The following is a 27015-nucleotide window of genomic DNA, read 5'->3' as shown; positions in this document are numbered from 1 at the left end:
TAACAAATAAGATACTAAATTGTGAACAAATTTATATTAAGTTGAACATACTTACAAAAATTAATTATTTAAAGTACTATCTTCGAAAGATATGAGAAAGAAGATATTATAAAAAAAATAAAAAGAAAGTTGTTTTTGTGGATCTCAAATCTATCTTAATTCATTATTATAATTTTTTTAAATTTTAATATAAAATATAATAAATAATGTAATTTTTTCAAATTTCAAAATATTAATAATATTAAAAAATAATATTCTAACAATATTTTATCATCTCAACTCAATTCAATTCAACATCCAAATGAAGTCTTAATATGTCAGAAATAATTTTTGTAATTATTCTAAGGAAAATGCTATGCTTATCATTGGGGGCTCCCGCTAGCTTCTATTGGTAATTTTTTTTTGTCAGAAATAATTTTTGTAATTATTCTAAGGAAAATGCTATGCTTATCATTGGGGCTCCCGCTAGCTTCTATTGGTATTTTTTTTTGTTTTATTGTTTTTTATTTTGTGATATGTAAATATTTTTTAATAATATTATAAATATTTAAAAAAATATATTAAAAATATAAAATAAATAAATAAATAAACACATAATGCAATAGCGAGAGCTCCCCAACGGTGGGCGTAGACTCACCCTTACTCTTTATCTTGATGTCTTGGCTAGTTTTAATAATTTTAATGTTTTTATGACTGAATCGTATTCATAATATGATATATATTTGAAATATTATTAATATAATCATTGATATATATATACATATATATTTACAAAAAACTACAGTTAATACAAAATTTTTAATACAATTATAAGTTATAACATAATTAATATATTTTATTAAAACTAACTTGTTTAGATAGTGAAAATGTTTTATCTTATCTCATCTCATCATTACAACTTTATTAAATTATCACACAAAATAAAATAAACAATTAAATTTTTTTAAATTCTAAAATAATAATAATATTAAAAAATAATATTTTATTTAATTTTTTAATTTTAATTTTATCTTAACTTATTATCCAAAGGGCAGCTAGCTCTTCAATAAGTTCGAGTTCATACAATAAAATAAAAATTTAGGAATAAATCATTTTATTTATTATAGGCCAAATTTAGGATAAATTACTATATAATCCACTCTCACCAAATAGAAATATTTCTTTGAATGATGATAAAAATATAACTTTTTTTAATATATTTTTATTATTCCATCTTAAATGAAGATTATAGAGAGTAGTAAAAAAGTTATAAAAAAAAGTTTGTGTTCTTCACTTTCTATTTCTATTTCATTCATGAGGAATGATATTTATAAAAATTAAAAGGGGTGTAAGTCTCGTGTATTATTTTTAAATAAAGTATGTAAATATGAAATTTATATATAAAAATTATTTTTTAATAATGATCTCACTTTTTTTCATAGAAAATGCAAAACTTGAACACCATATATAATATTATACTTTCATTTAGTGCATGTTTAAGATTGCAGTAGAAAATATAACTTATAGTTTATATCTTATAATTTAAGTAATAAGTTATATTATTAAAAAATTATTTATTATTGGGTAATCTTATATTTAAATTATTTTTAAATATGTTATATTTGTTTAGAAACAAATTAAAAAGTATTTCTGAAGTATAAATGATATAAAAAATCATTTAATTTTTTTAAAATTATAACCAAAGCATTTGAAAGTTTGAAATTTGTACATCTGAAAGTTATATAGATATTTTTTTCATTTACAATCTTTCTAAAATTAGAACCACATTAAGCGTTATCTAAAAAAACATGTCTGAAGAAAAATATCATTTTAAATGTATTTTTTAATTTATTTAAGATTAAAAAATATTATAATATATACCATTCAGATAATATAATTTTTCTATTAATTTTTTTAAAACTATTTAAGCATTTTTCTCTTTTAAATGACCTTTGTTCGTCGTAGTTTCACAGTTTTCCTTTCTCCACACCTTTTGACTCTTTAACTGGGTTCCCTCCAAAGCCTTAAACCCCCTAATCCAAAACCCCATGCCCATCATGACCACCACCACTCCTCTCTTCTCACCGCTCCATTTCTCCGCCTTCACCACCACACGCTGCTCACTCCTATTCCACTCCCCGCCTCCACAGCTCTCCTTCATTCCACCTCTGACGCTCAAACGGGGCACTAATTCTTATCCTCTCGCCCCACCCCGTAGAAACCCGTTCCTAGTTCGCGCCGACGACGACGATGCCGACGGCGCCGGTCCCGACGACTATGACATGGACGAGGAGGAGCTCGAGGAGGTCGATAACAAGAAGGACTTCGACATCGAGTACGACCCACTCGCTGCCGCCTCGACGGTTGCCGCCGGGGACGAAGACATCGACTTTGTGCAGAGCAAGAGCTTCGTTTCGACACAGGGATGGGACTTTGAGACGGTCGTGGATTACAGGATTAACGAGGATGAGTTCCACAAGATTAGCTTGCTTGACTGCGATTTCTTCATAAGGAAGCCTCCGGACCCAGATAACGATGTCTATGATTTCAGGGAGGTTAGTGTTGGGTTTGTGGGTTACCAATTTGTTTCTTTGTTGGGTTGAATGTACTGTCAATTTTCTGTTTTGAGTCATGTTTCGTTTATTTAGTTATTGATTTCATTTTTCTTTCTTTTGGGCTGTAGATGTATGTTACTCCTCCGGATACCGATGTTTATGCGATTCCCAGGGTTCTTGCTCCGATGCCTCAGAAGGTACTTTGATTGGTTATTATGTGGAGCAATACACATTCAATTGGATTGCGAGAAATTGGTGCCGTCCTTCGTTCGCAATACCCTTTTTCATTGGACTGTGAAATTGTGCTACTTGTATACCTCTATTTTTCAAGAATTTGTAGCACCTTCTCCTTTTGCTATTTAGGTAGATCTCTAATATACTTCCGTGAACCGGGTGACACCTCTTTCATCCTAATAAAGTTTAAATTACTTATAAAGCAATACACATTCAATTGTATATACTTATTTTCTATACATACTGGCATACTTAAGGTATTTCATATAGTGTATGTGTTTAGATTGATTAATCACCAATGTGTTCCATATACACTCTTCTTGATAAGGTAAAACTGTGAGTTGAAGCCATTAGGCCATACAATGTATCATGTAATTCATTTAACGTTTTATATTAATGATGTTCTTTCCACTTTATGTCAAAATTACAGTACATTCGCTGTGCAAAAAGTGATTATGGGTGCTACAATGTCACAGAACCGCCAATTGATGCGCCTCGAGATCCATTATATAAATCTGAGAGGGAGATCCAGAAGGTATGAGCGAACTATTGCTGCATTATATGTTTTATATAATGTATTTCCAGTGAACTCTAAACTATTGCTTTATAAATTAGAAGGTATGGGTGAACTATTGATACATTATGCATTGTGTGTTATCTAGTTGCAGTTAACTGTAAAGTATTGCTTAATAAATTCCCCTTTATAACTGATCAATGGAATCTTACTTTCATATGAGCAGTTCTCCTGCAGATTTCAGCATTAATAGTTGTTATAAGCTCAGTAAGTTCTATTAATATATATTTAGTCTGCCTAGAGCTTACCAAAGATCTAATTTGTAGGCATCATATTTGCTTCTTGCAGTGATGCTACACATTCAATATTGATTTACACCAACTATCAATGTGGTGATCTTTTTCGAACATTGACATTTATCTTTTAGTCATTGCGAAATTTCATGATATTTTTCTTTTATTTCAACTTTGATGCTTGAAGGACCGGAAATTTACTGTAATACCTTGATTTTTATCCATTCTTTAAGTTACCATGTCTAAGAGGTTTAAAAAGGAGGTATACATGTTCTTGGACCAAGAGATGGTCATGGAGATTTTTTTTTAGTCTGGCATAGATGTGGCTTAACTACTTTAATTGAACACCTCTTTTTGTTCACCTGTGTGACAGAGAGCTTAGCAGGTAGTCTCGATAAACTAGATTCATTCCGAGGACGTTGAAAGAAAAATCATTTCCTAACCTAATTTGGTTGCATGCCGCTGTTAATCACAGAGGACTTCTCCCTCTGTAGTCCTTGTCTGTGTGACTTAAAAACCCTCATGACCACCATGTAACGTCAGCAGTGTGAACCTCTGTAGCCAAGTCTTACATTTCTCTCTTGAAGGGGAAGGTCCTGGATTGGGTAGGGCTTTGATAATGATCTCTACAAGAAAGAATAAGGAGCAGCCTTATAATTCTTAATAAGAAGATCTTAGCCTCAGTCGTAGCATGAACCAACTTAACCTTTTGGATTGAAGAGTAAACATTTGGAAACATATATTTTTAGTTAGTTTTTCCTATTGTTAACTTATGAAGGAGTATCTGAATTGGATTTCCTAGGGGGAGCATACCACCAAAACCAAGGTCTTTACCACTTGAGCCAACCCCTAGTTGTTTATTATGTGTCACTAGTTCAAAATGAAATTGAAAACAACAGTATGGCATGTCACTTAAACATATACTTAGAATATTTTTTATAGCCAATTCTTTGTCAATTTTCTAACTAATAATATTAATAATTGAAAGGCCAGGCATCTTCTTTTTTATTAGCGATAGCATCACCAGGTTGCATTTCTGTTCCAGGTTTTCTTGACAAAGCACTACAGGAACCGGAGGTTGGCTGACCCAGAGTTCGTGCTAGATTTTGAGGAGATTTATATCCTAGACTCGAAAACAAAGTCAGTTACCAGAGCTAGAGTTTTGGTGAGGAGTTCTGCTTTTGAAAATCGGTTTTAAAACTATTATGAATACTCTTGTTATTCTGCTCATGGACGTGAAGCCGCTACTTGTTTCTCGCCCTATAAAGTTTTTATTTTATTATTATTATTATTGTTGTTGTTAATTTGGCAGCCCTTTTGATTTGGATGAATTGCAGTGCTTAAGCAGTTTAGTTGTAATTTAGAACTGTGTTTCCAATTTCGAGATGGAGATAGAGATGCTTTAGGTTGTTGGTGCAAAATGCTTTCGGTTACTGATGACCAAGTTTGAAGGACATTCTCCCCATCTTTGCCTACAGACATTTTATTCCTAAATATCAGAAACAAAAGCGAAAAATAAACGTAAAGAAAGGACCCCAGAGAAGGAAGGGAGATTTATTATGGTCTGACCTTTTTCACTTGACTATCATGATTGGATCTTTTTGTATCATGTTATTGTTTGTGCTATAGGTTTTAGTCTTAGGGCAGGTTTGGGAGGTGAGATGAAAATTTTGTGTTTTGTTTTGAAGTTTAAAATATTATATTTTAATATTATTATTGTTTTGAGATTTGAAAAATGTGTATTGAGATTTGAAAAAGTTGAATTGTTTATTATATTTTGTATGGAGATTTGAAAAATGTGTAATGATGAGATGAGATGAGATAAAAATTTTATGTTTTGTTTTGGTTACCAAACCTGCCCTTAATGAGTACATGGGGAATTCTCCCTTTCTTTGTAATCAACCAAACCATCCTATCCTTCTATTAATAGTTCTGGCTTCTTTTGTGACTTATTATGTTCATTTACTTTGAAAAGTTGTTAATGACTTTTGTAGGTTACGGTTCCCGGAGGGAGAAACAGGGATAGAAAGAGTGACTTGCTTGTAATACGAGATAAAGGGAACTCCTTTAAAATAATTCATGCGGTGACTCTCTCTCTCTCTCTCTCTCTCAACCTTTTTGTTTTGCATTGCCCGAAATTTATTCTCTTCTATACTTGCAGAGTGAAAGAGATGATCCTACCACTGTGATAGAGAGAGAAGAGTGGGCCAAGACCAGAAAAGACATGGAGAGACATCTGAGGAAATTACGGGACTTCAGCGTTTCAAATTGGTTTTAGTCAATCAGCAGCTTTTTGAGATTGCTTCATGAGAACTAAAATGTAATAAAATATGGATCTTTTGGAGGTGAGCATTTGTAAATATAAGGACATTTAACTTCTAGCAACCAGGGATATTTATTTTTTGCGAAGGATCGATTTTCATTGGATTCAATGACTTGTATCAGCTTCCAGTTTGTATGTGGAAGTTGCTTTAAAATATCAATACTGCTACAGGTACCCGCAGAGGGTACCTTTTGCGGAATCGGCTTGTGAGCCGACATTATTAAAAAAAAATAAAAAAAGAAAAAAGAAAAAAAAAAAGAAAAGAACTCGATTTCAGACCAGCGCCAAAATCATATCAAATATGAAGGGAGAACTCGATTTCAGAAAAACGAACGAAGGGAGAACTTGCTGTCGTCCGGTCGAACCCACCCCTATCGTGTTAAGTTCCTGGTAGATGAGTGTATGTAATGGAGGAAGAAGAATGGGAGATGAGTGTATGTAATGGCGGAAGATGAATTGTTGAAGATGGATGCTGTAATGAGGATAGCAGAGTGCATGGAATATGTTTGATAAAAATGCTAAGAGAGTTTGTATTGCTACGGGAGTGCTTTGAGGGCTCCCAACCTCCTTACAATTAAATTCCTTACAAATAAGATTCTTCAATACCGTCCTTCTTCACTCACATTCCCTTTATGCTTGCATTTTCTCTCACTTGTAACTAACTCTCCAAATGATAAACTAACCTCACTGACTATGATATTCAAAATGACAGACTTCATACTCCATTTCCTTTACTCTGTAAAGACCAGGTTTTTACTCCCAGTATTGCCCCCAACGCACCGTTTGAAGTCATCTAACTCAAACGGTGCGTTTAACAATTATTAAAACGCTGCAACTCTAACATAAAACGCACGCACCCATGCTTAATTCAAAAACGCACGCACACTGCTCAGACTCCACTTGAAACGCACGCACCCCTTCACGATTTCTTCTCAAAACGCACGCACACCGACTCAGCCTTCAGGATCTCGCTACGCACCGTTTCCCCTTTTTTTCTTAAGTCGTCGTTCCGAGTTATGCACTTACACCTAATCACTTCAGCTTCCACTTCTCACTTCCAGTTCGACGAATCTCAGTTTCTCTACTCTAGGGTTCTTCTCTTCTCGCCCCCATTCCAGCCGTCGGTTCATGACTATCTGGCGTCGAATCCATCCCGAAACTGCGTCGCTGTGCCGTCGAACCCCCATCATGCTGTCGAACCCTCATCTGCGCCGGTGGTCGATTTCTGCGTTAGAGAGATTGCCGTCGTGGGTAGACCAATGTTTGATTCTTAAGCAGTTTTTCCTTCTATTTTTCTATATCTTTGATTCTTTGAACAAAGGGTAGACCAAGGTTTGATTGTATTTTCCCATTCTTCAACAAGATTTCTCAACCTAGATTACTGTTTATAGAAACAAGATGGATGGGTTTTGTTCCCACTCCAGTTCTTTACATTGAAGTTGTAATTTTTTTCCCCCTTTCTGCCATGGGTTTTGTTCCCACTACAGTTCTTTTTCCCACTGAAGTTGCAAGCAAAAATCCAAAAGTTCACATTAAAGTGAGAGGGGACAAACATTTTTTTTTTTTTTTATGGACTGTAAAGTAAAAGGAAGAGCTTGTTTTTATTTTGTTTTATTTGTGATGTTTTGCACGTACATAAAGTGCTTTTGCGCTAAGTAAAAGGATGCATATAAATATTTCATGTTAATTTGGAGAAGAAGAAGGCATACGCAGTAGGTAAGTTTGTTAATAGACCTCGAATCAACAATGAACGAAACTGACGTGCACAGATGAAAAATCTCATTAAATTACATTTTGGTCTAGGTTCCGAAATTGGGGGGAAAAAAATGGAACCACGAGCTTATGATTCACCACCACATCAACCTATCTGAAAGATCTCTAAACAGTTGATCGAAAAAGAATTCTATTTGGTCATCAAGCCCTACACTGCCTGTGAATTATCTTCAACAACACTGTTAGCTTAAAAGGTGCTGATAACATTTGCAATATTAGCTTGGACATCAAAATGAGATACATGTTAATCCATAGCAGTTATGATATAGGGGGTCAGCGGCCAAATGCTAGCAGATATTCAAGTCTATTGAAAATCTGTTATCAAATGATTACTCATACAACGGATTCAAAAAAACATATTGACGATGCCACACATAAGTTATATGTTATGATTGACTTATATAGTGAGAATAAAAAACATCCAACGATGACCCTCACTGGTTCTAATGTTAGTTGTACGACAAATGAGACAACCACAGTGGGTGGTTCAAAGCAAATACTCAGTCCAATAGTTGTCAGTAGATCACAACTGGTGCAATTTGGGTTGGATGAATCACAACTGGTTCAACCGTTGTTGGAAGGCCCAGAGAACTAATTTACGTAATATTTGCATATATAGTTTCTGTGGTTGGGTATTTATACCTTTTTGTTGAAATTAAATTGGATATGGGGTAGAGCCATGTAATCACTAAATGTAAGTTGATTTTTTGTAATCACCACTTCCTGCGCGGTCACCAGCTTTTCTGTCATATCCAGATGTCTACCAATATCCAAGCAACATTCAAGTGCTAATGCAATGAGCAGTTGTAATGGACATGGCCAATGCCTCTTTAATGAGATTTGTAAATGTAGAAATTACTTACTTTCATTTTTCTTTTCATTTTTTCTATGTAGTTCTTGCAGTTGTAATGGACATGACCAATGCCTCTCTAATGGGATTTGTAAATGGAGAAATTATTTACTTCCATTTTTCTTTGCATTTTTTCTATGTAGTTCTTGCAGTTGTAATGGACATGACCAATGCCTTCTAATGAGATTTGTAAATGGAGAAATAATTTACTTTCACTTTTCTTTTCATTTTTTCTATGTTTTAGTTGACAGGTTTGTTGTTGAATTCTGGGCAGGTTTTAGTTGGCAGGTTTTTCTATGTTTTCGTTGGCAAGTTTAGTCATTTTGGGAGGAAACTGTCATATTACCTATTATTAGATTTCATGCAGGGCAATATTTTGATTTCATTACTAGATTTCCATTTACATGCCTGTTTCAGAAGAAGCCAACAACTGATACAAATTGAAAAGAAAAACTGATAAAAAATGTTCCATTTACATTAAGCGGGGATAACTCAAATTGTTCCATTTACATTAAAACTGTTCCATTTACATCAAATTGTTCCAACAATTGATACAAACTGTTCCATTTACATGTCTGTGGACACTAATAAAAACTAAAAAGCTAGGCGCTAGAGCAAAAGTCCCGACTAACACAACATAAATTCTGAGCAACTTAAACTACATGTTCAGACTAAGTTGTAACATCACCAACATATAAACAACTTAGATACACATAGCACCAACATCTTATTTCAGCTTCACGTACAACAGCACCAACTCCTTATTCAGAAACTCCTCATTTCTATTTGATAGCACCAACTCGATCTCATCCGCTTTCTTACGGAGATCAATCTCCCTCTTTTCGATATCGTTGATAATCCCTGGGATTTTATACATATTTTAGGAAAATGTTAGATGCACATAACTCAATATAATTGCAAATAATCCGATATTGAGCATAAGCATGTGATATCATCATCTTTCTCAAATCATACTAACTATATATAAAATAAGAAAAAAAATCATGATGATTATAAATGTAAATCTACGGAATGCTTAAGAGAAGTTGAATATAAATGTTAATTTAATAACCCAAATCCATAGTTTATGTGCACATTCTTGGAGTATGAACATGGAGAGGAGCCATGATAATAAAAAACCTTAATTTCAATTGGTCAAGTTTGATGCTCTTTACTTTCTTTTATTTTTATTTACAATAAGGGAATTGTATCAGCAACTTACCACTCCACACTTGATGATAAATGAAAATGCAAATTGACCCAACCATTGCGTGGCTTTATTTTTAAAGAACCAGGGGCCCTATGTGTACAACCAAAAACTGAGGACAAGTAATGTCATACCCCATTAGCCAAAATATATTCCAAGAAAACATGATTAGCATTTTCAGCAAAGCTATCAGGACTACAATCAGACTAACTGGTGATACCTGAAAACTGAAAAATCTGAAAACTTTTTACTTACTAACGAAAACTTGGGGATCAATTTTACAACAACTTAAGCCTTTTTTTTTTTTTTTGCAGCACATTTTACTCCAGTACTCAAATCTAGCAAGCTTGATGACAGCAGAAAATGGGAGGTCTGATCATCCATGATTGTATAGTGTAAAAAAATCAACCCTCAGCAGATTCCCATTTGAAAGCCATGGGCCCAAAAAAGGGAAGGTAGTAGAGCATACAATTTTTGCATCTTTCTAGTTTTTTCTGATCTGCAGCAAAACAGGATATTCAATGTTTTCGACTTTTCCCAAATAGTTGGTGGGCAAATTTCATTATGTATAACAAACAGGGTAGTGACCATGATCATGAATCCCTTGCCTCACTCTGTCCCCATAAAACAAATCAATAATCAAACATTCTCCATCTCCTTCTCATCTTGTTCTACATATGTTAATCAGAACATAAAATGGGAGATTTCTTCTTCGGATTAGGGCATGCAAAGAAATGGGGCACGAAGAAGATTTCAGAAGATTAGAAGAAGGTGCGAACCAGTAGATGAGAAGAACCTGTCTTCGCGTTTCGTCTTCGTGGTCATCTATGGGGAAGCTTGCTCCAGAAAGCCGAATCTATTCCATGGGTTTCAGATGAGAAGAAGATGCAAAAAAATAAAAAAAATGAAGATTTGAAGAAGAAGATGAGAGGTTCCTGATCTTCGTGGTTCTCTCATTCTCTGTGGGTTACAAGGAAGAAGATGAGATCAATCTCCGTGGGTTTCCAAAGCTTGCTGCGTTTCAACCTAGCTAAATTCAACGAAACGACGCGTTTTCCTTTTACACGTGGATAGACGTGTACGCCGGGTTCCCCAACCCCAATTTTTGTTAAAATATTTCAATCTAGTGTGAGTGATAAAAGTTCAATACTTTGATAGAGTTTTGTGTTAATATAAGTGCTGTTTGGATAGTAAATTGATATCAGATGAGTTGAGATAAGAGTTAAAAATTAAATAAAATATTATTATAATATTATTTTTTTAATATAATTATTATTTTGAGATTTAAAAAAATTAAATTATTTATTATATTTTATATGAAAATTTAAAAAAATTATAATAATTAAATAAGATGATACAAAACTCTTCTTATATCCAAACCGGCCGTGTTCAAGTCCCAATTTTTGGTTACTTTATAAAATAAAATGGCAAAAAATGTGTATAGAAGGAAAGTATATATACTTTTCTTGACACTTTTGGATACTTTGTATTCAACTAAATTTTGTCATTATTGACATGATATATTTTAAGTGACTTGATATATCTATTTTTTAAGTAGACAATTTTTTAAAAAAATGTGATAAATCAATAAAATATGACTAGAATAACAGAATTTAAAATGAAGACAATATTTTTCTTTCTAAAAAATAACACAACATCAAATTTAATCTGTTTGTACTTCTTAAATAAATGAAATATTTTTACTTGCAAGTCGATGTAATGAATAGAAATTTTAAGTTATCTCAAAACTTGAAAAAGATTTGATTTTTAAGAAGTGGTAAAAATACTCTCCAAAGTGAGTGTGAACGTAGGGCAGCCACATTTGTGCATTGTCATGTACCTGTCATTACTGGTCTGTCCGATTTGTGCATTGTCTTATAGAAAAATGCTATTCTTACTGTTAGAAATTATTGCTGTGATTTATTATTAGTGATTAATGAAATGATTTTTAATAATATTGTAATTTTTTTTTATCTTTTAAAAAAATATTTAAAAGTGTTACAAAATACATGTATGAAAAAAAAATAAAGAAAATAAAAATGATACTATAAGGTTGCTGTAGTCTGTAGAGCCACCCTTGTCTTATATTACCTATGTTGGACTATTTATGGAAGACTCTAATTTTATTTAACTATTATATATTTGCTTGGTTGGTATATATGCAGTAGCATGTCCTTTTTGTCTTATTTTATTGCACTCACTTGAGTTGAATGGTTGAGTTTACGTTAAGAGGCATTTAGCCATTGACTAGACCTTCTCAACTGGTGGAATTAATGTAGAGCCATTTAATTTTCAAATAGTTCTTTTACATTTCTTTTGAAATGTCGATTTCTCACCAACTAATGCATACACAGAAATGTGCAAGTGTCCTTTAATTTTGAAAAAAATAAAAATTGCTGCACTTGTTGACCAAAGAAGCTTGATTGAATTGTTGTTGGTGCTAATGATTGACTAAATCAAATCTTAAATAACGTGTTGGAAGAATCCTCCAAGTGGGAACTTTTATTTTTGAAAAATATTTATCATTTCTACACATCATACACTACATTTTTTATTTATTTTTTCATTTTCTTCTCTTACAAAATATGTGGTATATGAATGTTAAGTAAAAAAATTCAATAAGTTTAAGAAGAATAAAATAAAACAAAAATACAAATTTTTAAAAAATAAAAAAAATAAATGAAAGTTTAGTATGTAGTGTGTGAAAATAATGAGTAGTAAATCTCTTTATTTTTATTTCTTATGCCTTGACTTTCCCAACTCTCGACTTTCATGTTGATCATAAAAATAAAGATTTATCGTAATTTTCTTTCTATATTGCATTGCATTGTAGCCAATTCAGACATAAATGTAAGATCTCTTGAATAGGTAAGTTACTTTTATTATCTTTCTATGTTTTTGCTTTATTTAATCAAAGATTGTCGAAAACAGATGAGCCCTGCTACATCCACAGAAGATTTCCACCGAAATCTTCTACCGAAAGGCAAATTTTTTTTTTTTTTTTTTTGCTTTTTTTTCAATCATTTTTTTAAACACTTTAAATATTTTTAAAAAATATAAAAAAATCATAAATTCATTTAAAAACATTCCTTAATCACTAAGTAAAAATAAAAAAATAAAAAAAAATATAATATAATTTCGGTAGAAATTTTCGGTGAAAATATTCTGTAGGAATAGCATTTTCCAAAACAGATAGTGGAAATTTCTGGCAGCCTATTCATATTAGGGAGATGCAGCGCACATCATTTCACTAGTACTTTTCAGTCGCAGTATTACAGTCCTTTTTTAGTCGATATCAAAACCATTTCAAACGACTTTTCCTTGCAGAAAATAGGTGGAATTCAAGTCATTACCCCAAATTCTTATTTATTTGTCTTGTGTTATATTTGTTGGTTTGTAATGAATGTTAAAATCTCCTATTCTGTTGACTATTGTATCTTGTAACTGTTAAATATATCTATAATTTACTTAGAAAAAAAAAGTTGGTATTCGACCATCTGTTTAAAGGTTGTGGGACCCACAACTCCCTCTCTAGTAGGGGCGTAAATTCAAACCGAAAAATCGGAAAATCGGACCGGACTGGACCGAATCGGACCGGTTTTACCGGTTTTGAACCGGTCCGGTTTCGGTTTCGGGATTTTTTGGACCGGACCAGATCGGTTGATTAAAAAAAATAAAAAATAATATTTTTATATATAAGTTTTATATAAAATATTTTATATATATTAAATATTAATATATATAAGTTTTATATAAAATATTTTATATATATTAAATATTAATATATATAAGTTTTATATATAATGTATAATTATAAATTTTTATGTGAAATTTTATATATAACATATATATTCTTATATGAAATAATTTCTTATTATAATTTATAAATTATTACATAAAATGTTAATACTAAATCACTAAAAGTTTATAACTAATACTAATATATAACTTATAACTATACCAATAGTATAATATTAATACTATTACATAGTCTAATATATTAATAAAAGTATAAAGAAGTTTTTTTTAAATTAATTTTTTTTTTTTATAAATAAATTTTTAATGACAAATTGTGAAATTTACATTTTAAAAAAATTGAAAAACCGGACCGGACCGGACCGGAAACCGGTAAAACCGGAAGTACCGGTTTAGGAGGGTAACCGGTGCGTAATCGGTTTTGAAAAATACAAAACCGGTACATATCGGTTCGATCCTAAATTTTATCCAAAACCAGACCGAACCGGATCGGTTACACCCCTACTCTCTAGTCTTTTTATCTAAATTGCTTGCAATTAAGGTAAAGAACTCCCTCTTCCTCTCCTTTGCTTAGTTAGATTGCTTACAATCAAGGTAGGGAATTAAAAGGAAGGAATCTAGGCAATCCAAAAGGGGTTTGCAAGGATCTAAATTCCGGCAAAACTAGTTGACGCCAACTAACAGAAATATAAATAATAAATGAAAAAAGCCTGTGGAATTAAAAAATACAAGGATATAAAGTGCAGTGACTAGAAGGCCCTTGCAGGACACGTGTCTTACGCATCCCAAAGTCAGGCAGGCAACCCTAAGGCGCATGGCCGTGTAGGGCTCAAACGGTCTCTACGGAATTAACCTCTGAATTTGCTAACGGGTCTCGGAGCTCTATCTCTTTCCGAACCGTTTTGTCGACGACGCGCACGCATCAATTCTCTCTCTCTCTCTCCCCGAAAGGAAAAAGAAGAAGAGAAAGCAGAATTGAAAAAGTCATTTTTTTGTTTACGTTTTTCAACCGTTTGCCTGCACGGGTATCAGCTTATCTTTAATCTGCTTGCTGCTTTAAAATCTAGTTCTTTTTCGTTTGATGTATCTTTGTTTTTGTATGTTTTTGTTTGTTTGTATGTGTGTAAGTGCTTATGTTTGTCCGCATTACGGTTAGATTTTGACTTTAGGGTTGTTTTTTTTGTTCATGTGCAGATTGATTTTTCTTGGGTTTTCTATCTGCGGTTAGAATTCATACGGCTTCAACGTAGGTTATTTTTTATGGTTGTTTTTTGAATTTGAAGAGGTTGGTGAATAATCACCGGGTTAGGTCTTGATTCCAAGGTGATTGGGCCTTTGCATTGTATTTGGTCCGGTTGTAATTGATTACTGAATACTATATTGATCGGATTTTCCACTGGAGTGCTGGGTTTGCGTTAGATTATGATAAATTTCTTGGATGTGAGATGGCCGGTTCGTGTGAAAATTTGGCTATAATTGAGAAACCGTTATGCAGCTCAGTTATTGAGCAGAATTTGAGCTTAGAGTTTTCGTTGCCATCCATCTCTGACCAACGGTCCTGCTCGGAGGTGGCTTTCAGCTTGTTTGAGTCTAAGGTGAACCCCACGAATGCTTTGAATGGGTGTCTGAACTTGTCCAAGGTCAACGATACTGGTTGTATGAGCTCTGGCGAGGTTACAGACTATGTGGAGGCTGTTACCGTTGATAAAGATGGGTTGTTGGCTGAGGGTCAGAATGTGAGCGATTTGATGCTGGAGAAAATGCCGGGTAGTGTATGCAGGATCAGTAGGGAGTGTTTGAATGAGATCCAGAGTCAGGATGATGCTTGTAATTTAGAAACTGGAGCCTTGTGCTCGGAGAACAGACGATCTCAAGGTGAGTATGACCATAACACACCCTTGGAATCTCTTCAGATGACTGTTTCGCTGGGGAATTGTGTTCAACCTGATAAGTTCGATGATAAGAGTGCCAGCTGCTTGTCTCCAGAAGGAGTTGAAGAGGTTAGTGATGAGAACAGTGGTGTTATAGTTGGGTTAGAGACTGATACTCGTAACCAAATATCTTCTTTACAGTGTTGTGAAGTGCCCTTGGAATTAATTACAATGACTGGTTTGCCAAGCAATTATGGCCAGCAGCAGGAGCAGGAGAACATTAAGAGCACAGGTGATCTTTCTTTGGAGGTTGTGGATGGGAAAAGTGATTATTCAGTGGGGAGAGAAGCTGATGTTCACAACCTGATTTCACCTTTGGAAGGTGGGGAAATGCCTTTGAAAGTTTTACATGCTGGTGACTTATTGAGCAACTGTGAGCAGAGTGATCAGAGGGATGATAAGATCATTCACAGTCTCTCTGAAGAACAGGCTAACAGGATCCTTCAAACAAAAACAAATCTCGATACATGCGCCCATATATTGCCTTCACAGGGCTGCCAGAGAGCTTTGGAAAATGTACAAATGTCTGAATCACTGAATATCCCTGCCCAAAAAAATGAGTGGCAGAATGGCAACGATGTTGATGGTACCTGTGCAGAAAGGATTTCAAAGCTTGTGGAAGAGAAAAGTGATATTACAACTGTTACAAGTGTTGAACCTAGTGCTGCCAATGTAGCTCATAACTATACTTTTGAGAAATCAGTTTCTCCCGAGTCTTGTCAACATTTTAGTATTGCCAATTCTAATACTTCAAAGGATATGCCAGATGAGAATATTATTACTTCTATTAATTCTAGCAGTGTGGCTGAATGTTCTGAACATACAGATAATGAAGAAAAAGATAATGTGGGTGTTGGTCGTGTTTATGAAATCAAATGTCCTGAAATTGTGTCTTCATCTTCTCGAAGCAATGGCCGGAGAAGTAAATCTAGCCAGAAGACTAGTAAAAAGAGGGCCGAAAAGAAATGCAAGAACACAACCCATGTGCTACACTCGCATGGAAGTATCAGAATTGTTTCGAAGGCTGCAAGAATGAAAAGAAGCTCTTTCTCAAAACCAGCTCGTTCTTCTATCTGGGGATCATTGGAGAATATTACACAGTTTTTTGAACAGAGTAATGGGATTTATAAGGTCAGTCAAGTACAGAATCAAGGAGGGAGAAAAGCAAGGGGTGGGAGAAGAAGTGGAAAGCAGGCCAAGATGCGGGCAAGTGGAAGCTCACGAGGTTCAAGGGGAAATCATTGTGTTTCATCTGGTTGTGTTCGTTTGAAGGTTAAAATGGGGAAAGTGGCAGGTCAAAGTTGTCTGAACAATATGGATCCAAAGTTTGTTGATGCCTCAGCATCTGCAAACACAACCATTAGTGATTGTGGGACTGATTTATTCTCTGCAGCAGGTTTAGAACTTCTGAAATTCGACAATGGCGTTGAAGATAGTTCACGGGAAGATGGACAACTCACAAATAAAGACACTGAAAACACCAATAATATTGGTAAGGCAGCTGGTGATGCAGATGATTATCTTGGGGTTCCCTCCAATGTAGTGGTTGATACATTGGGAGGGGCAATTGAGAATAGGTGTACGGATTCTGGAACTTCACCTGACTCTGAAGTGATCAATTTGACACCAGATAACCAAGTCAGTGCAATACAACAAGCAGATTTCAATGATGCTCTTTTGACATCCTCCAAAGATGTTTCTGCCCGAGGACATCATGCTAGCACTAAGAGGGGAAAGAAGAACAAGCTCCCTCGTTCGCGTAACTGTATTCTGAAAGATGGATCACCTGATCGAGTTAGCATAAGCAAAGCCAAACCATCGAAGAAGCAAGGATGCATACCACTTGTGGGTGATGGGATTTGCTCTAGAGAGATTCTCACTTCACTCACTAATGTGAATTCTTCAAGCAACTCATCTAGCAACAAGGAATTGCCTATGGAACCTTTGGTATTTTCAAGAGAGACAGAACATGGAATACTTAGAGAGACTTTGAAAGGGGAAAGTTCTGTGGAAGCTAAAACATATTCCAACCTCTGTGCTGATGTTGAATTGTCCGAGTCACATAATTCCAAGATTCTACATCCTTCAATGAAAGCTACGGGACGTAAGCATCCAAAATCTGGTAAAGTAAGTAAGGGCAGGTCCAAAGCCTCTGAATCAGAAGGCAAGAGGGGGAATTCGCGTAGACAGAAGAGGGAGAAGCAGTCAAGGTCTGTGAACAAGTGCAAATTCAAGGAGAAAGATGCTTGTAGTCAAATTGTGCACAAAGTGGAAAGTCACCCAGAAACTGGTAAAAGTTTGCATAAGGGCATGTGCAGCAATTTTTTCTTTTTACTACTTTTGGGGGACTGGAAATATGTCTCTCCTGAATGTATAATTTTTTATGAATACTGTCAATATGTCTCTGTCTAGATACTTTTAACTTATTTTTTTTTTAAGTACTTTTAATTTACGTTTTTTATAGGTAAGTGCTCTTAACTTACTTTTAGCAGAGACAATTTAAATTCTACTGATTTAACACGTCTCATTGCTATAGGAAGTCATGATGTTGATGGCATTGAAAAAACCAACGCTGATGACAGTACTGCAGTCACGGATGAATCTAACTTGAACATGGTACCGGGTGGCTTAGAGAATCAGTATCCACCCCCGCGTAAGGCTTGGGTGCTGTGTGATGAATGTCATAAATGGCGCCGTATACCAGCAATGCTTGCAGATTTAATTGATAAAACAAGTTGCACATGGTACAGCATCTTTTATGTATTTATTCTTTCAAAAAATGCTAGTAATCTAAAAACCTTAAGAAACATTGTATTTGCATATTTGGCTGTGGGTTGAATTGTCGTACATAATTTATAAATTGGGACAGAATCTTTGATGAGTTATTTTCTATAGTTTGATGTAAAAAAGCTTAGGGATGATATGCTCTTGGTAGGGAATATATTTGAGTAATTTGTATTCAGGTCTTGTTTGATGTAGGAAATTACATCCTCTTAAAGCATCAAAGGGATTTTTTTTTGATAAGTTTTCAGCTAGTGCTGAAAATAACCTGAATTCAAGTCTATTGATTCTGCAAGTGAATAGAACTGGAAGCCTAGGCAAGCTAAACATCTTTTCCGTGATGTCGCTTGATAGTTCTGGAAATATTTTACTCCAAGGTGATTAAGAGTCCAATCACAGACTTTTTATAGGATTGGGATATGCCTTCCTTCAATAAGATCTGGAGAGTCAATATAGAAAGTAAAGGGTAAACAGAGCTATAATTTGGTAGGGACACATAAAAACTGATATCATAATTTTACTGACAATATGATCCATGACATGAGAAAAGGCTCTCGTATGAATTTTAGGAAAAGAATAAAATTGCGTAGATTTAGACAAAAGTTTTCCAAGCAGGCCGTGCATGAAACGCGGACCCTATTTATAGATTTCTTAGGTTCTATATTTGCCTTCTTGTGGTTTGCATTGGTATTTTGTTAATGCAGATTTCCTTTAACACAAGTGGTCTTGTAGGAAAAAACTAACGGAAATCTAACGGAAATCTGCTTTAACGCGTACAAAAATATAAGTTTTGAGGATTGTGAACGGTCACCTGAGCTTGAGATGTTCTTTCAGTACACTTTTCCTCTAGACAGCCCCTATAGATCTCCATGGGCTGAATTTACATTATTTTCATGGGGACTGAATTTACATTATTTTCTTGTATCGTTTTCACCTTCTAGATAGCCTTCTTTCTTGTGTACATCCTGTGTACTTGGATTGGTCCTTTGCGGTATAAAATGAAATTATTTTACTTATTAAAAACATCCCTTGTGACCTGAGTTCAGACTTAAAGGTTCTTAAAGGAAAGAGAGATGCAAATCTATCTAGTGAGAGGCTGAAGGGATGTGCGCTTATAATATTTTGACATGTATGTACTTATAATGTCATTTATGTTACATTTTGGTGAAGTTTTGACTTTTAGATGTGTTTATTGGTAAGGTGAATTCATTTTTTAGTTGGAACAGTGAGAATAACCATGTTCAGATCATATGTGATTTAAGAAATGACATGTTCAGATCATATGTGATTTAAGAAATGAAGGGCATCTGTGGCGTTCTCTTTTGGGGATTTGAGAGTTCCCCTGTTAAATTGGAGTCTCTCATCTCAGAACTTCCATATTTCATTGCCGTTCTGGGACTATTGAGTACTTTATAATCTGAACATATTTGTCTTTGGTATATGCAATCACATGCAGTTCATTGTTTCAATTGATTAAATTTTTTTTGCCTTTCTTTGGTGCTTGGAATCATTTGTGGTCCATTAGTTCTTTATGTTATATGTTTTTACCTTCTATTTTCAAAGGTTTACCCAGCTAAAATATTTTTTAGCATCTATTATTTTTAAATTTTTATTTAGTATTGAACATTTGATTTGCTTTTTGTTTTTCATTTTTAAAGGACCTGTAAGGAAAACATGGATATAGCCTTTGCTGATTGCTCAATACCTCAAGAGAAGTCCAATGCAGAGATCAATGTAGAGTTGGATATATCTGATGCCTCTGGTGAAGAAGATGTTAATGATGCCCGCTTAAATTATAAGGCATCGGAATGTAAGCGTTCAACAGGTATATGATATTTAGTAGTGATAGTAGATCAGTAAGATTGGATGCAAGCTTAAACCAGACTTATGTTGAGTTAGTATGTCATCTTTTATTTTCACATTTTCTGATTTATGATACTTGTTTTTATCTCAGGTTACCAAGAATCAACTTTTAAGTGTACTTCTAATAATGAGTTTTTGCATCGTAAGCGTAAAACTCAGACTATTGATGAGGTACATAATTGACCTCTAATTTCAATTATCGGTATTGTTGATTTGCTACCTGTTTATCTTTTTCAGTAGATGTTGGGAAATTTTAGCTTTCCTTCTATGGTACTAGTAATAAATAGGATATAAACTGTATGTCAAGTAGAATAATTCATGCTACTAACAAAGCAAATCACCTAATAGTTTTCAATAGGGTTTTGCGAAAAAAAAAAAAATCCAATGTTGCCTCCCATTTAACTAGTTTAACAAGAAACCACATCTAGCGAAAAATATTTTGTTGTTTGATGAACTATGATGAAATAGATATGCATAAGTTATCGTTTTATGTTCTGACATGCCCATTGGAATGCCAAACCAAAGTATTTTATTGTTAATATTAAATAAAAGGGTACCACTTAAAATTGGGATACCTTTATTGTTATTTTGAATTTTTTGATCTCTATCATTCTTTTTAACTCATAAAAAAAGATTGGGATACCATACTCTTCTATAAAAAAGGTACCACTTAGGAAGTTGGCAGATTAATTTCGAACCCAACTAGTGGAGTTGGTATTCATCAGATTTTGAATAACATTGTCTACTTTACAGTTATTGTCTTCACATGATCAATAGATTAATTTGCACACAACATAAATATATTCCTTTTGTCCTCATGCAGCACATTGTGTCCATTATTCTTTTTGTGTTAAATGTTAGAATTCTTTTTCCCCTTTTCATATACACCCAAATATTTCTTACTTTCATGATTTTTTTCCTCTCAATGATTTTTGTCTCCTTTTCCTGTTATATATCCCCATGCAAAAGGTGCGGCTATGGTGGCCAGTTTTCATTTTTCTAATGTTATGTATTTTGTCATTTCTTAATCAGATAATGGTTTGCCATTGCAAACCAGCTTCAAATGATCAGTTGGGTTGTGGAGATGAATGTCTGAACCGAATGCTTAATATTGAATGCGTACAAGGCACCTGTCCATGTGGAGACTTATGTTCAAATCAACAGGTAACTTAGCTGTTTACTGCAGCTAGCAATCTATTTGTTTGTCCTATTGAAATTCATTGTGAGTAGGGGGCATTGTTTAATTGAATGTTTGTTTGCAGTTCCAGAAACAGAAATATGCTAAACTGGAATGGTTTCGTAGTGGGAAGAAGGGTTATGGGCTAAAGTTGCTAGAGGATATATCCAAAGGGCATTTTCTTATCGAATATGTTGGAGAGGTAAATCAAGAATATCTCTCTCTCTCTCCCCGTGTGGATCTGGACTTTCTTCCTTGCCAATTGAATTAATTTCTCAGTGGTTTAGAATAGTGGAGTCTTTATGGGTTTTGAACTTACCTTTGACCTTGCTACATCTGCTGAAGTGCTTTGGTGTGTGCACGCCCATGCATGCGGGTGGTGGTGTAGTGCATCTGTAACATGGCTTTCTCTGACAAAGATTTCTACCATATGGTTTCATCAGGTGCTTGATATGCATGCTTATGAAGCACGGCAAAAAGAGTATGCGTTGAAGGGTCATAGACATTTCTATTTCATGACATTGAATGGCAGTGAGGTTTGGATCTGTCCTCTTTATAATCATTTTTCTGAAACTTGGGTAACTTTTTGCTAAATTATAAATTGTTGATAGCATGTTGTGATTCCAAATTATTCTTTATGGTATTTAGAACTTCTCTGGCTTTTAGTCCTCAATGAGTGTAGTTTGATGACATCAAGTTCCAAATACTTATATACAATGTGGGAACTTCAGCAATGATATACATCTATCTATTTAATTTCACGATGTCCACTTGTCTTACTACTCCCCACCCCAAGTAACTAACATTAGATATTCCTTAGGCCATCAATTGTCTCACTTTTTTTATTTGTCATCTAGTGGAATTATAGAAACTTGCAAAAACAAATTATCATTATTTTATATGATACAGCATTTTCTTGACTGTTCATTATATACTATGCACTCTCAAACTGTCACTCATTCTGCAATGTGGCACCTAGGCTATCACTTATGATGTAGTTCAAAAAAAAGTCTTAACTTTTAAATAGTACTCTCCATCCAATTTTTGACTGTTAAGATGGATGGAACGTAGTTTGCATGGCGCATTCTTGGGGATCTTAAGGATGAACATCGCAACCTTTTGATAGTTTGCAGCTGCAACGCGGCAAAAGCTGTAGTTTGGGTACCACATTGCAAAATGAGTGATCGTTTGTGTGTGCAAGGTGTATTTTCTCACAAGTAATGCTATATACGGCATTCCCATCCCACTATATTTAATGTGCCATTTTTATCACCCTTGGATCATCCTTTATTTTTTATTTAAAAATTCAAAGGTTAATGGGTGTAAGTGAGATAAGCTAAGCATGGTGCTGTAAACTTTACTAATTTTGAGAAAGTGTCAGGAAATCAACTGGGTGCTAAGATTTTAGGCCATTGGTAGCAATGGATGATATTTTTGGATCTCTCAGCTGAATGTTATGTTTTGTATTTGTATTTGCATTTTATTTTTTGATTCTATCAAGGTGGTTATAGTAACCATTAGTTTGGTAAACGGGGTATACAAGATTATTTTTAAGGTGCTAGCTAATCGTATGAGTGTGGTGATGGAGAAGATCATTTTGAAGTCTCAAAATGCATTTGTGAGGGGGAGACAAATTCTTGATTCGGTTTTAATTGCTAAGGAATGTTTGGAGAGTAGAATCAAGTTGGGTGAATCTGGAATTTTAGTTAATTGGACATGGAAAAGACTTATGACCATGTTAGCTGGGAGCTTCTCTTGCACTTACTTGGGAGATATGGTTTTGGAGAGAAATGGCTTTTGTGGATCAAGCATTGCATTTCGATATCGAGATTTTCCATTTTGGTGAATGGCTCTCCGGTTAGGTTCTTCAACAGTTCTCGTGGATGCCTTGAGTAGAATGATTGAAGTGGCTGTGGAAGGAAGTTTTTTGTCGGGTGGGTTTGAAGGGCTACCTTGGAGAGGTTCCCCGACATTAAAAAAAAAAAGAAGTTTTTTGTCGGGTTTTGTGGTGGGAGATGAGTCTCGGGGTAGTGTAAAAGTCTCTCATCTTCTCTTTGTTGATGATACTTTGATTTTTAGTGAGCCTAATCTAGAACATCTTCATGCTTTGAGAGCACTTTTGTTATGTTTTGAATCTGTTTCGGGACTTAGAGTCAACTTATCCAAATCTGAAATTGATCCTTTGGGTTCCATTTCGAATATTTCAGATCTGACCAATATTATGGGGTGCAAGGTATCTTCGTTGCCTATGAGATATCTTGGTCTTCCCTTGGGGGCTTCTCATAAATGGTAGGTTTTGCAGCGTGGGGGAGCCGTCCTCTTTTGGGCCAACTATGGGGGAAGCCCCCGAATCACCTCTTATTTTGGAGGAGCTCCCGGCCTCGGATGGCAGGTTTAGCAACTTGGGGGAGCCGTCATCATCTAGGCCAGCTACAGGGGAAGCCCCCGAAGCCCCTCAGCCTTTGTTAGGTCTCTCAGAGACTATATCCACGGTCCTGTGCATAGCAGTGGCTTCTTTAGATGGAGGGATCTCGGATGATGTATCATCATCTTTTGGGTCAGATTTACAACTAGTATGCAAGGAGCTAGGGGCTGACGCTCATTTAATTGACCCGGCTGAACTCGGGGATGTGCCTACAACCCTTTGTTCGTTGCCACCAACAGCTTCAAGGGCTAATCCACAAATAGATTGGATCCTCCAAAAGGTCCATGATATGCGCCATTGTATGGGGATGTCCTGTGAGGGTTATGACGACCAGATGCAAGCTCTAATCATCGCCATAACAGCAGGTCAGCCTTTACTTGCCAGATCTGCAGTTAAGAAGGATAGGGAGCTTAATAGACTTGCCTGCTCCATGAACTATGATGCACTGGAGGGTAGCGCAAACAGGGGGCGACACAAGGATAGGGTGAATCTTGGTGATCCATGAAGCCCAAGATTTTCTCATGGAATGTGCGGGGGTTGAATGACTTGAACAAATGCCTTAAAATGAAGAATTTATTACGGAAATGGAAGGCAGATGTTATTTGTTTGCAGGAAATGAAACTAAAGTTTATTGACAGGCTCATTATCAGAAGTTTGTGGAATTACCCTTATGTAGGATGGACCACCATCGCTTCCAAGGGTGCTTCAGGGGGTATCCTAGTTATATGGGACAAAAGAGCAATTAACTTTGTGGAGGACTGCGTCGGTGAATTTTCAGTAGCATGTTCTTTCTTGAATGTGGATGATGGTTTTGGTTGAGGGTTTGTTGGTGCTTATGGGCCCAATGACGACATTAGTAGAAAACTCCTCTGGGACGAGATTGCTGGCTTGTGCAGTTGGTGGGATGTATTGGGGGTGATTTCAACGTCACCCGGTTTCCGAGTGAGCGGTCGGGGATTCTAGCTCGGGTTCAGCCATGTCTGATTTTTCAGCTCTTTTATTTGAGTTAGACTTGGTGGATCTCCCTTTAGCAGGGGGAGACTTCACTTGGTCAAACGGAAGGGCCTGGTTGAGGTTGGATAGGTTCATTGTTTCTCCTTCTTGGGAGGCCCATTTCCCGAATTTATGCCAAAAATGGCTTCCTCGGCTTTGTTCCGATCATTTCCCCCTTTTGCTAGATTGCGGGGGCCTTCATGAGGGACGGAGATACTTCAAGTTTGAGAACATGTGGTTGAAGGTGGATGTGTTCGTAGAGAAAGTCAGCTCGTGGTGGTTCTCTTATCAGCTCACGAGCACTCTTAGTTTTGTTTTAGTTGGGAAGCTTAAAGCTTTGAAGAATAATCTAAAGAAAAGTGGAATCTGGAAGTCTTTGGGAACATCAATGACCAGTTCTTATAAAATAAAATTTAAAAAAAAAAAAATCAATGACCAGCGGGACAAACTCTTTTTAGAGCTGCAGCAATTTGATGGAAAAGAGGCGGAAAGGGCTCTATCGGCTGATGATAGGGCAAGGAAAATGATTGTAGTTGCTGAGCTGGAAAAAAATCATTCTTATGGAGGAGATCTTGTGGAGGCAAAAATCACGTGCCCTTTGGTTGAAGGAAGGGGACAGGAGAACAAAGTTTTTTTATAGAGTTGCAAACTCTCTTCGAAGAAACAACGCCATAGAGGTCCTTCATGTGGAGGGCATGATTTTATTGGGTAGAGATGCTATTAAGGATCATATTGTTCACTTTTATGATACGCTTCTGACATAGCAGTACCTTTGGAGACCATAGGTAGACGGTTTAGTTTTTGATTCTATTGATTACACAAGCGCGGCTCGGTTGGAGAGGCCTTTCGACGAAGGAGAGGTGCTTGGCGTGTTAAAAGGTATGGACAAAGATAAAGCACCGGGTCCAGGCTTTCCAATGGCCTTTTTTCAGGCCTGTTGGGACATTATCAAGGAGGATCTAATGAAGGTTTTTATCGAATTTTACTGTTTTATGAAATTTGAGAAGAGCCTTAATGTCTCTTTCATCGCTTTTATTACCAAGAGGGCGAGGTCGGTGGAAGTGAATGAGAGATGCTTCGAAGACAGAGAACGTTCAATGGGAGAACTTAGGGATTCCTTCTTTAGTACTTTGTGTTTGTGGGCTAAGGCTCTTGTGTTGAATGATGATAATTTCTAGGATTTGCTTTACTCTCTTTTCATTTCTAGTGTGAAGTATGTATTTTCTTTGTATACGTCCTGTGTACTTGGGTTTTGCCTATTCATGATAATAAAATTTTCTTATTAACCATATAAAAAAAATGGGTTGGTCTTGTGGGAAAACTCCATTTGGGTTTAAGATTGGAGAGGATGGTGAAATTTGTGTGTTGGATTGGCATATGCTTCCCAGAACATTTTGTATGGGTGATTGGTTGAGATAGTTCAAGTTGAAGACAGGAAATGTTCTTTGGATGAGCTGAAGAGATTTTTTTTTTTTTTAATAATACTTTACTCTATTGGGCATTGACCATTACTTGTAAGAGCATCCTCATTGACTTGGCCAAATGAGGTGGTTGGGTAAAATTTGCATAATTGATGTAAAAAACATCCCACATTGAATTGGGCAAATCTAAAATAATTTAGACTTTTGCTATAGTGGTTGGCCAAATATGGAGAACCACAATTGATTCACCAAACATTAAAATACTAATTTCTCACTCCAAACAAACATTAAAATATTAGTTTCTCACTCTAAGCAAAAATACTATTTAGTTTGTAATTAAGAAATTTAAATAGAAATTTAAATGAGTTTAATCAAATATTTTTTATTATTAGCATTAAATGACTTTTGAAAATATGATTTTTTTTAAATTTAATTTAATTAGAATATAATTATTATTAACATTTAATTGGTAGATATACAAAATGTGATAAAAATAAATTAAATAAAAAAATTATTAAATTAATAATATTTTATTATTATATAGAGAGTGAATGGATAATCCAATGTGGGGGTTGAGTTTAAATAGAATAGGCAAATGTAAAAAAAATGTGATAATGGCTAAATTTTGAAGATGAATTTGGCCAAGCCAATGAGAATGCTCTAATGAGGACAATTTTCATGATTTGCTTGTAAACCCCTAAGGGTTGGCTCAAGTGGTAAAGGCCATAGTCTTGGTGGTATTCTCCCTCCAAGGTCCAAGGTTCAAATCCGATTGAGTGCAAACAGTCTCTAGGCTAGTTTTGAAAACGACACGGTTTCTAGTCTTGATAGGGGAGCAAAGCCACGACAAAACGACGACTTCAGATGGATCGGCTCGGACTGAAGCTTCCACTCGTCTTCAAGCCACCGACAGCCCATTGGTTGCACAGAAAGGGACTGT

General features: G+C 35.2%; 2 protein-coding genes across 5 annotated transcripts in view; both read left to right on the top strand.

The window, feature by feature from the left end:
* Positions 1–1948: 1948 nt before the first annotated feature.
* Positions 1949–6035, top strand: LOC109012127. The gene is made up of 6 exons (XM_035685680.1): positions 1949–2534; positions 2663–2731; positions 3199–3303; positions 4621–4740; positions 5570–5659; positions 5737–6035. Exons 1-6 carry the CDS (start codon positions 2028–2030, stop codon positions 5851–5853), a joined length of 1008 nt encoding a protein of 335 aa, XP_035541573.1. The 5' UTR covers positions 1949–2027; the 3' UTR covers positions 5854–6035.
* An 8244-nt stretch (positions 6036–14279) lies between these two features.
* Positions 14280–27015, top strand: part of LOC109012128 (histone-lysine N-methyltransferase ASHH2-like) — a 28112-nt gene continuing 15376 nt past the window's right edge. For all 4 annotated transcript variants that reach the window (XR_001999409.2, XR_001999410.2, XM_018993631.2 and 1 more), the window contains exons 1-8: positions 14280–14509; positions 14679–17705; positions 17952–18159; positions 19855–20021; positions 20151–20230; positions 21092–21223; positions 21322–21438; positions 21680–21772. Coding sequence is in view for 2 of the 4 variants with exons in the window: in XM_018993631.2 (XP_018849176.2) it covers positions 14930–17705; positions 17952–18159; positions 19855–20021; positions 20151–20230; positions 21092–21223; positions 21322–21438; positions 21680–21772 (3573 nt within the window). In the remaining 2 variants the exon portion in view is untranslated. The remainder of the gene's footprint in view (positions 14510–14678; positions 17706–17951; positions 18160–19854; positions 20022–20150; positions 20231–21091; positions 21224–21321; positions 21439–21679; positions 21773–27015) is intronic.

This window comes from Juglans regia, chromosome 15 (assembly GCF_001411555.2).
Source record: "Juglans regia cultivar Chandler chromosome 15, Walnut 2.0, whole genome shotgun sequence".
NCBI lineage: Eukaryota > Viridiplantae > Streptophyta > Magnoliopsida > Fagales > Juglandaceae > Juglans > Juglans regia.
This window is presented reverse-complemented; position numbering and strand designations above follow the sequence as displayed.

Bases quoted from the DNA above. Each gene is read 5' to 3' on its own strand.
- LOC109012127 (XM_035685680.1), top strand. From the start codon at position 2,028: ATGCCCATCATGACCACCACCACTCCTCTCTTCTCACCGCTCCATTTC. The intron at 4,741-5,569 runs GTGAGGAGTTCT...TGACTTTTGTAG, and splicing joins TTACCAGAGCTAGAGTTTTG to GTTACGGTTCCCGGAGGGAG. The intron at 5,660-5,736 runs GTGACTCTCTCT...CTATACTTGCAG, and splicing joins CCTTTAAAATAATTCATGCG to AGTGAAAGAGATGATCCTAC.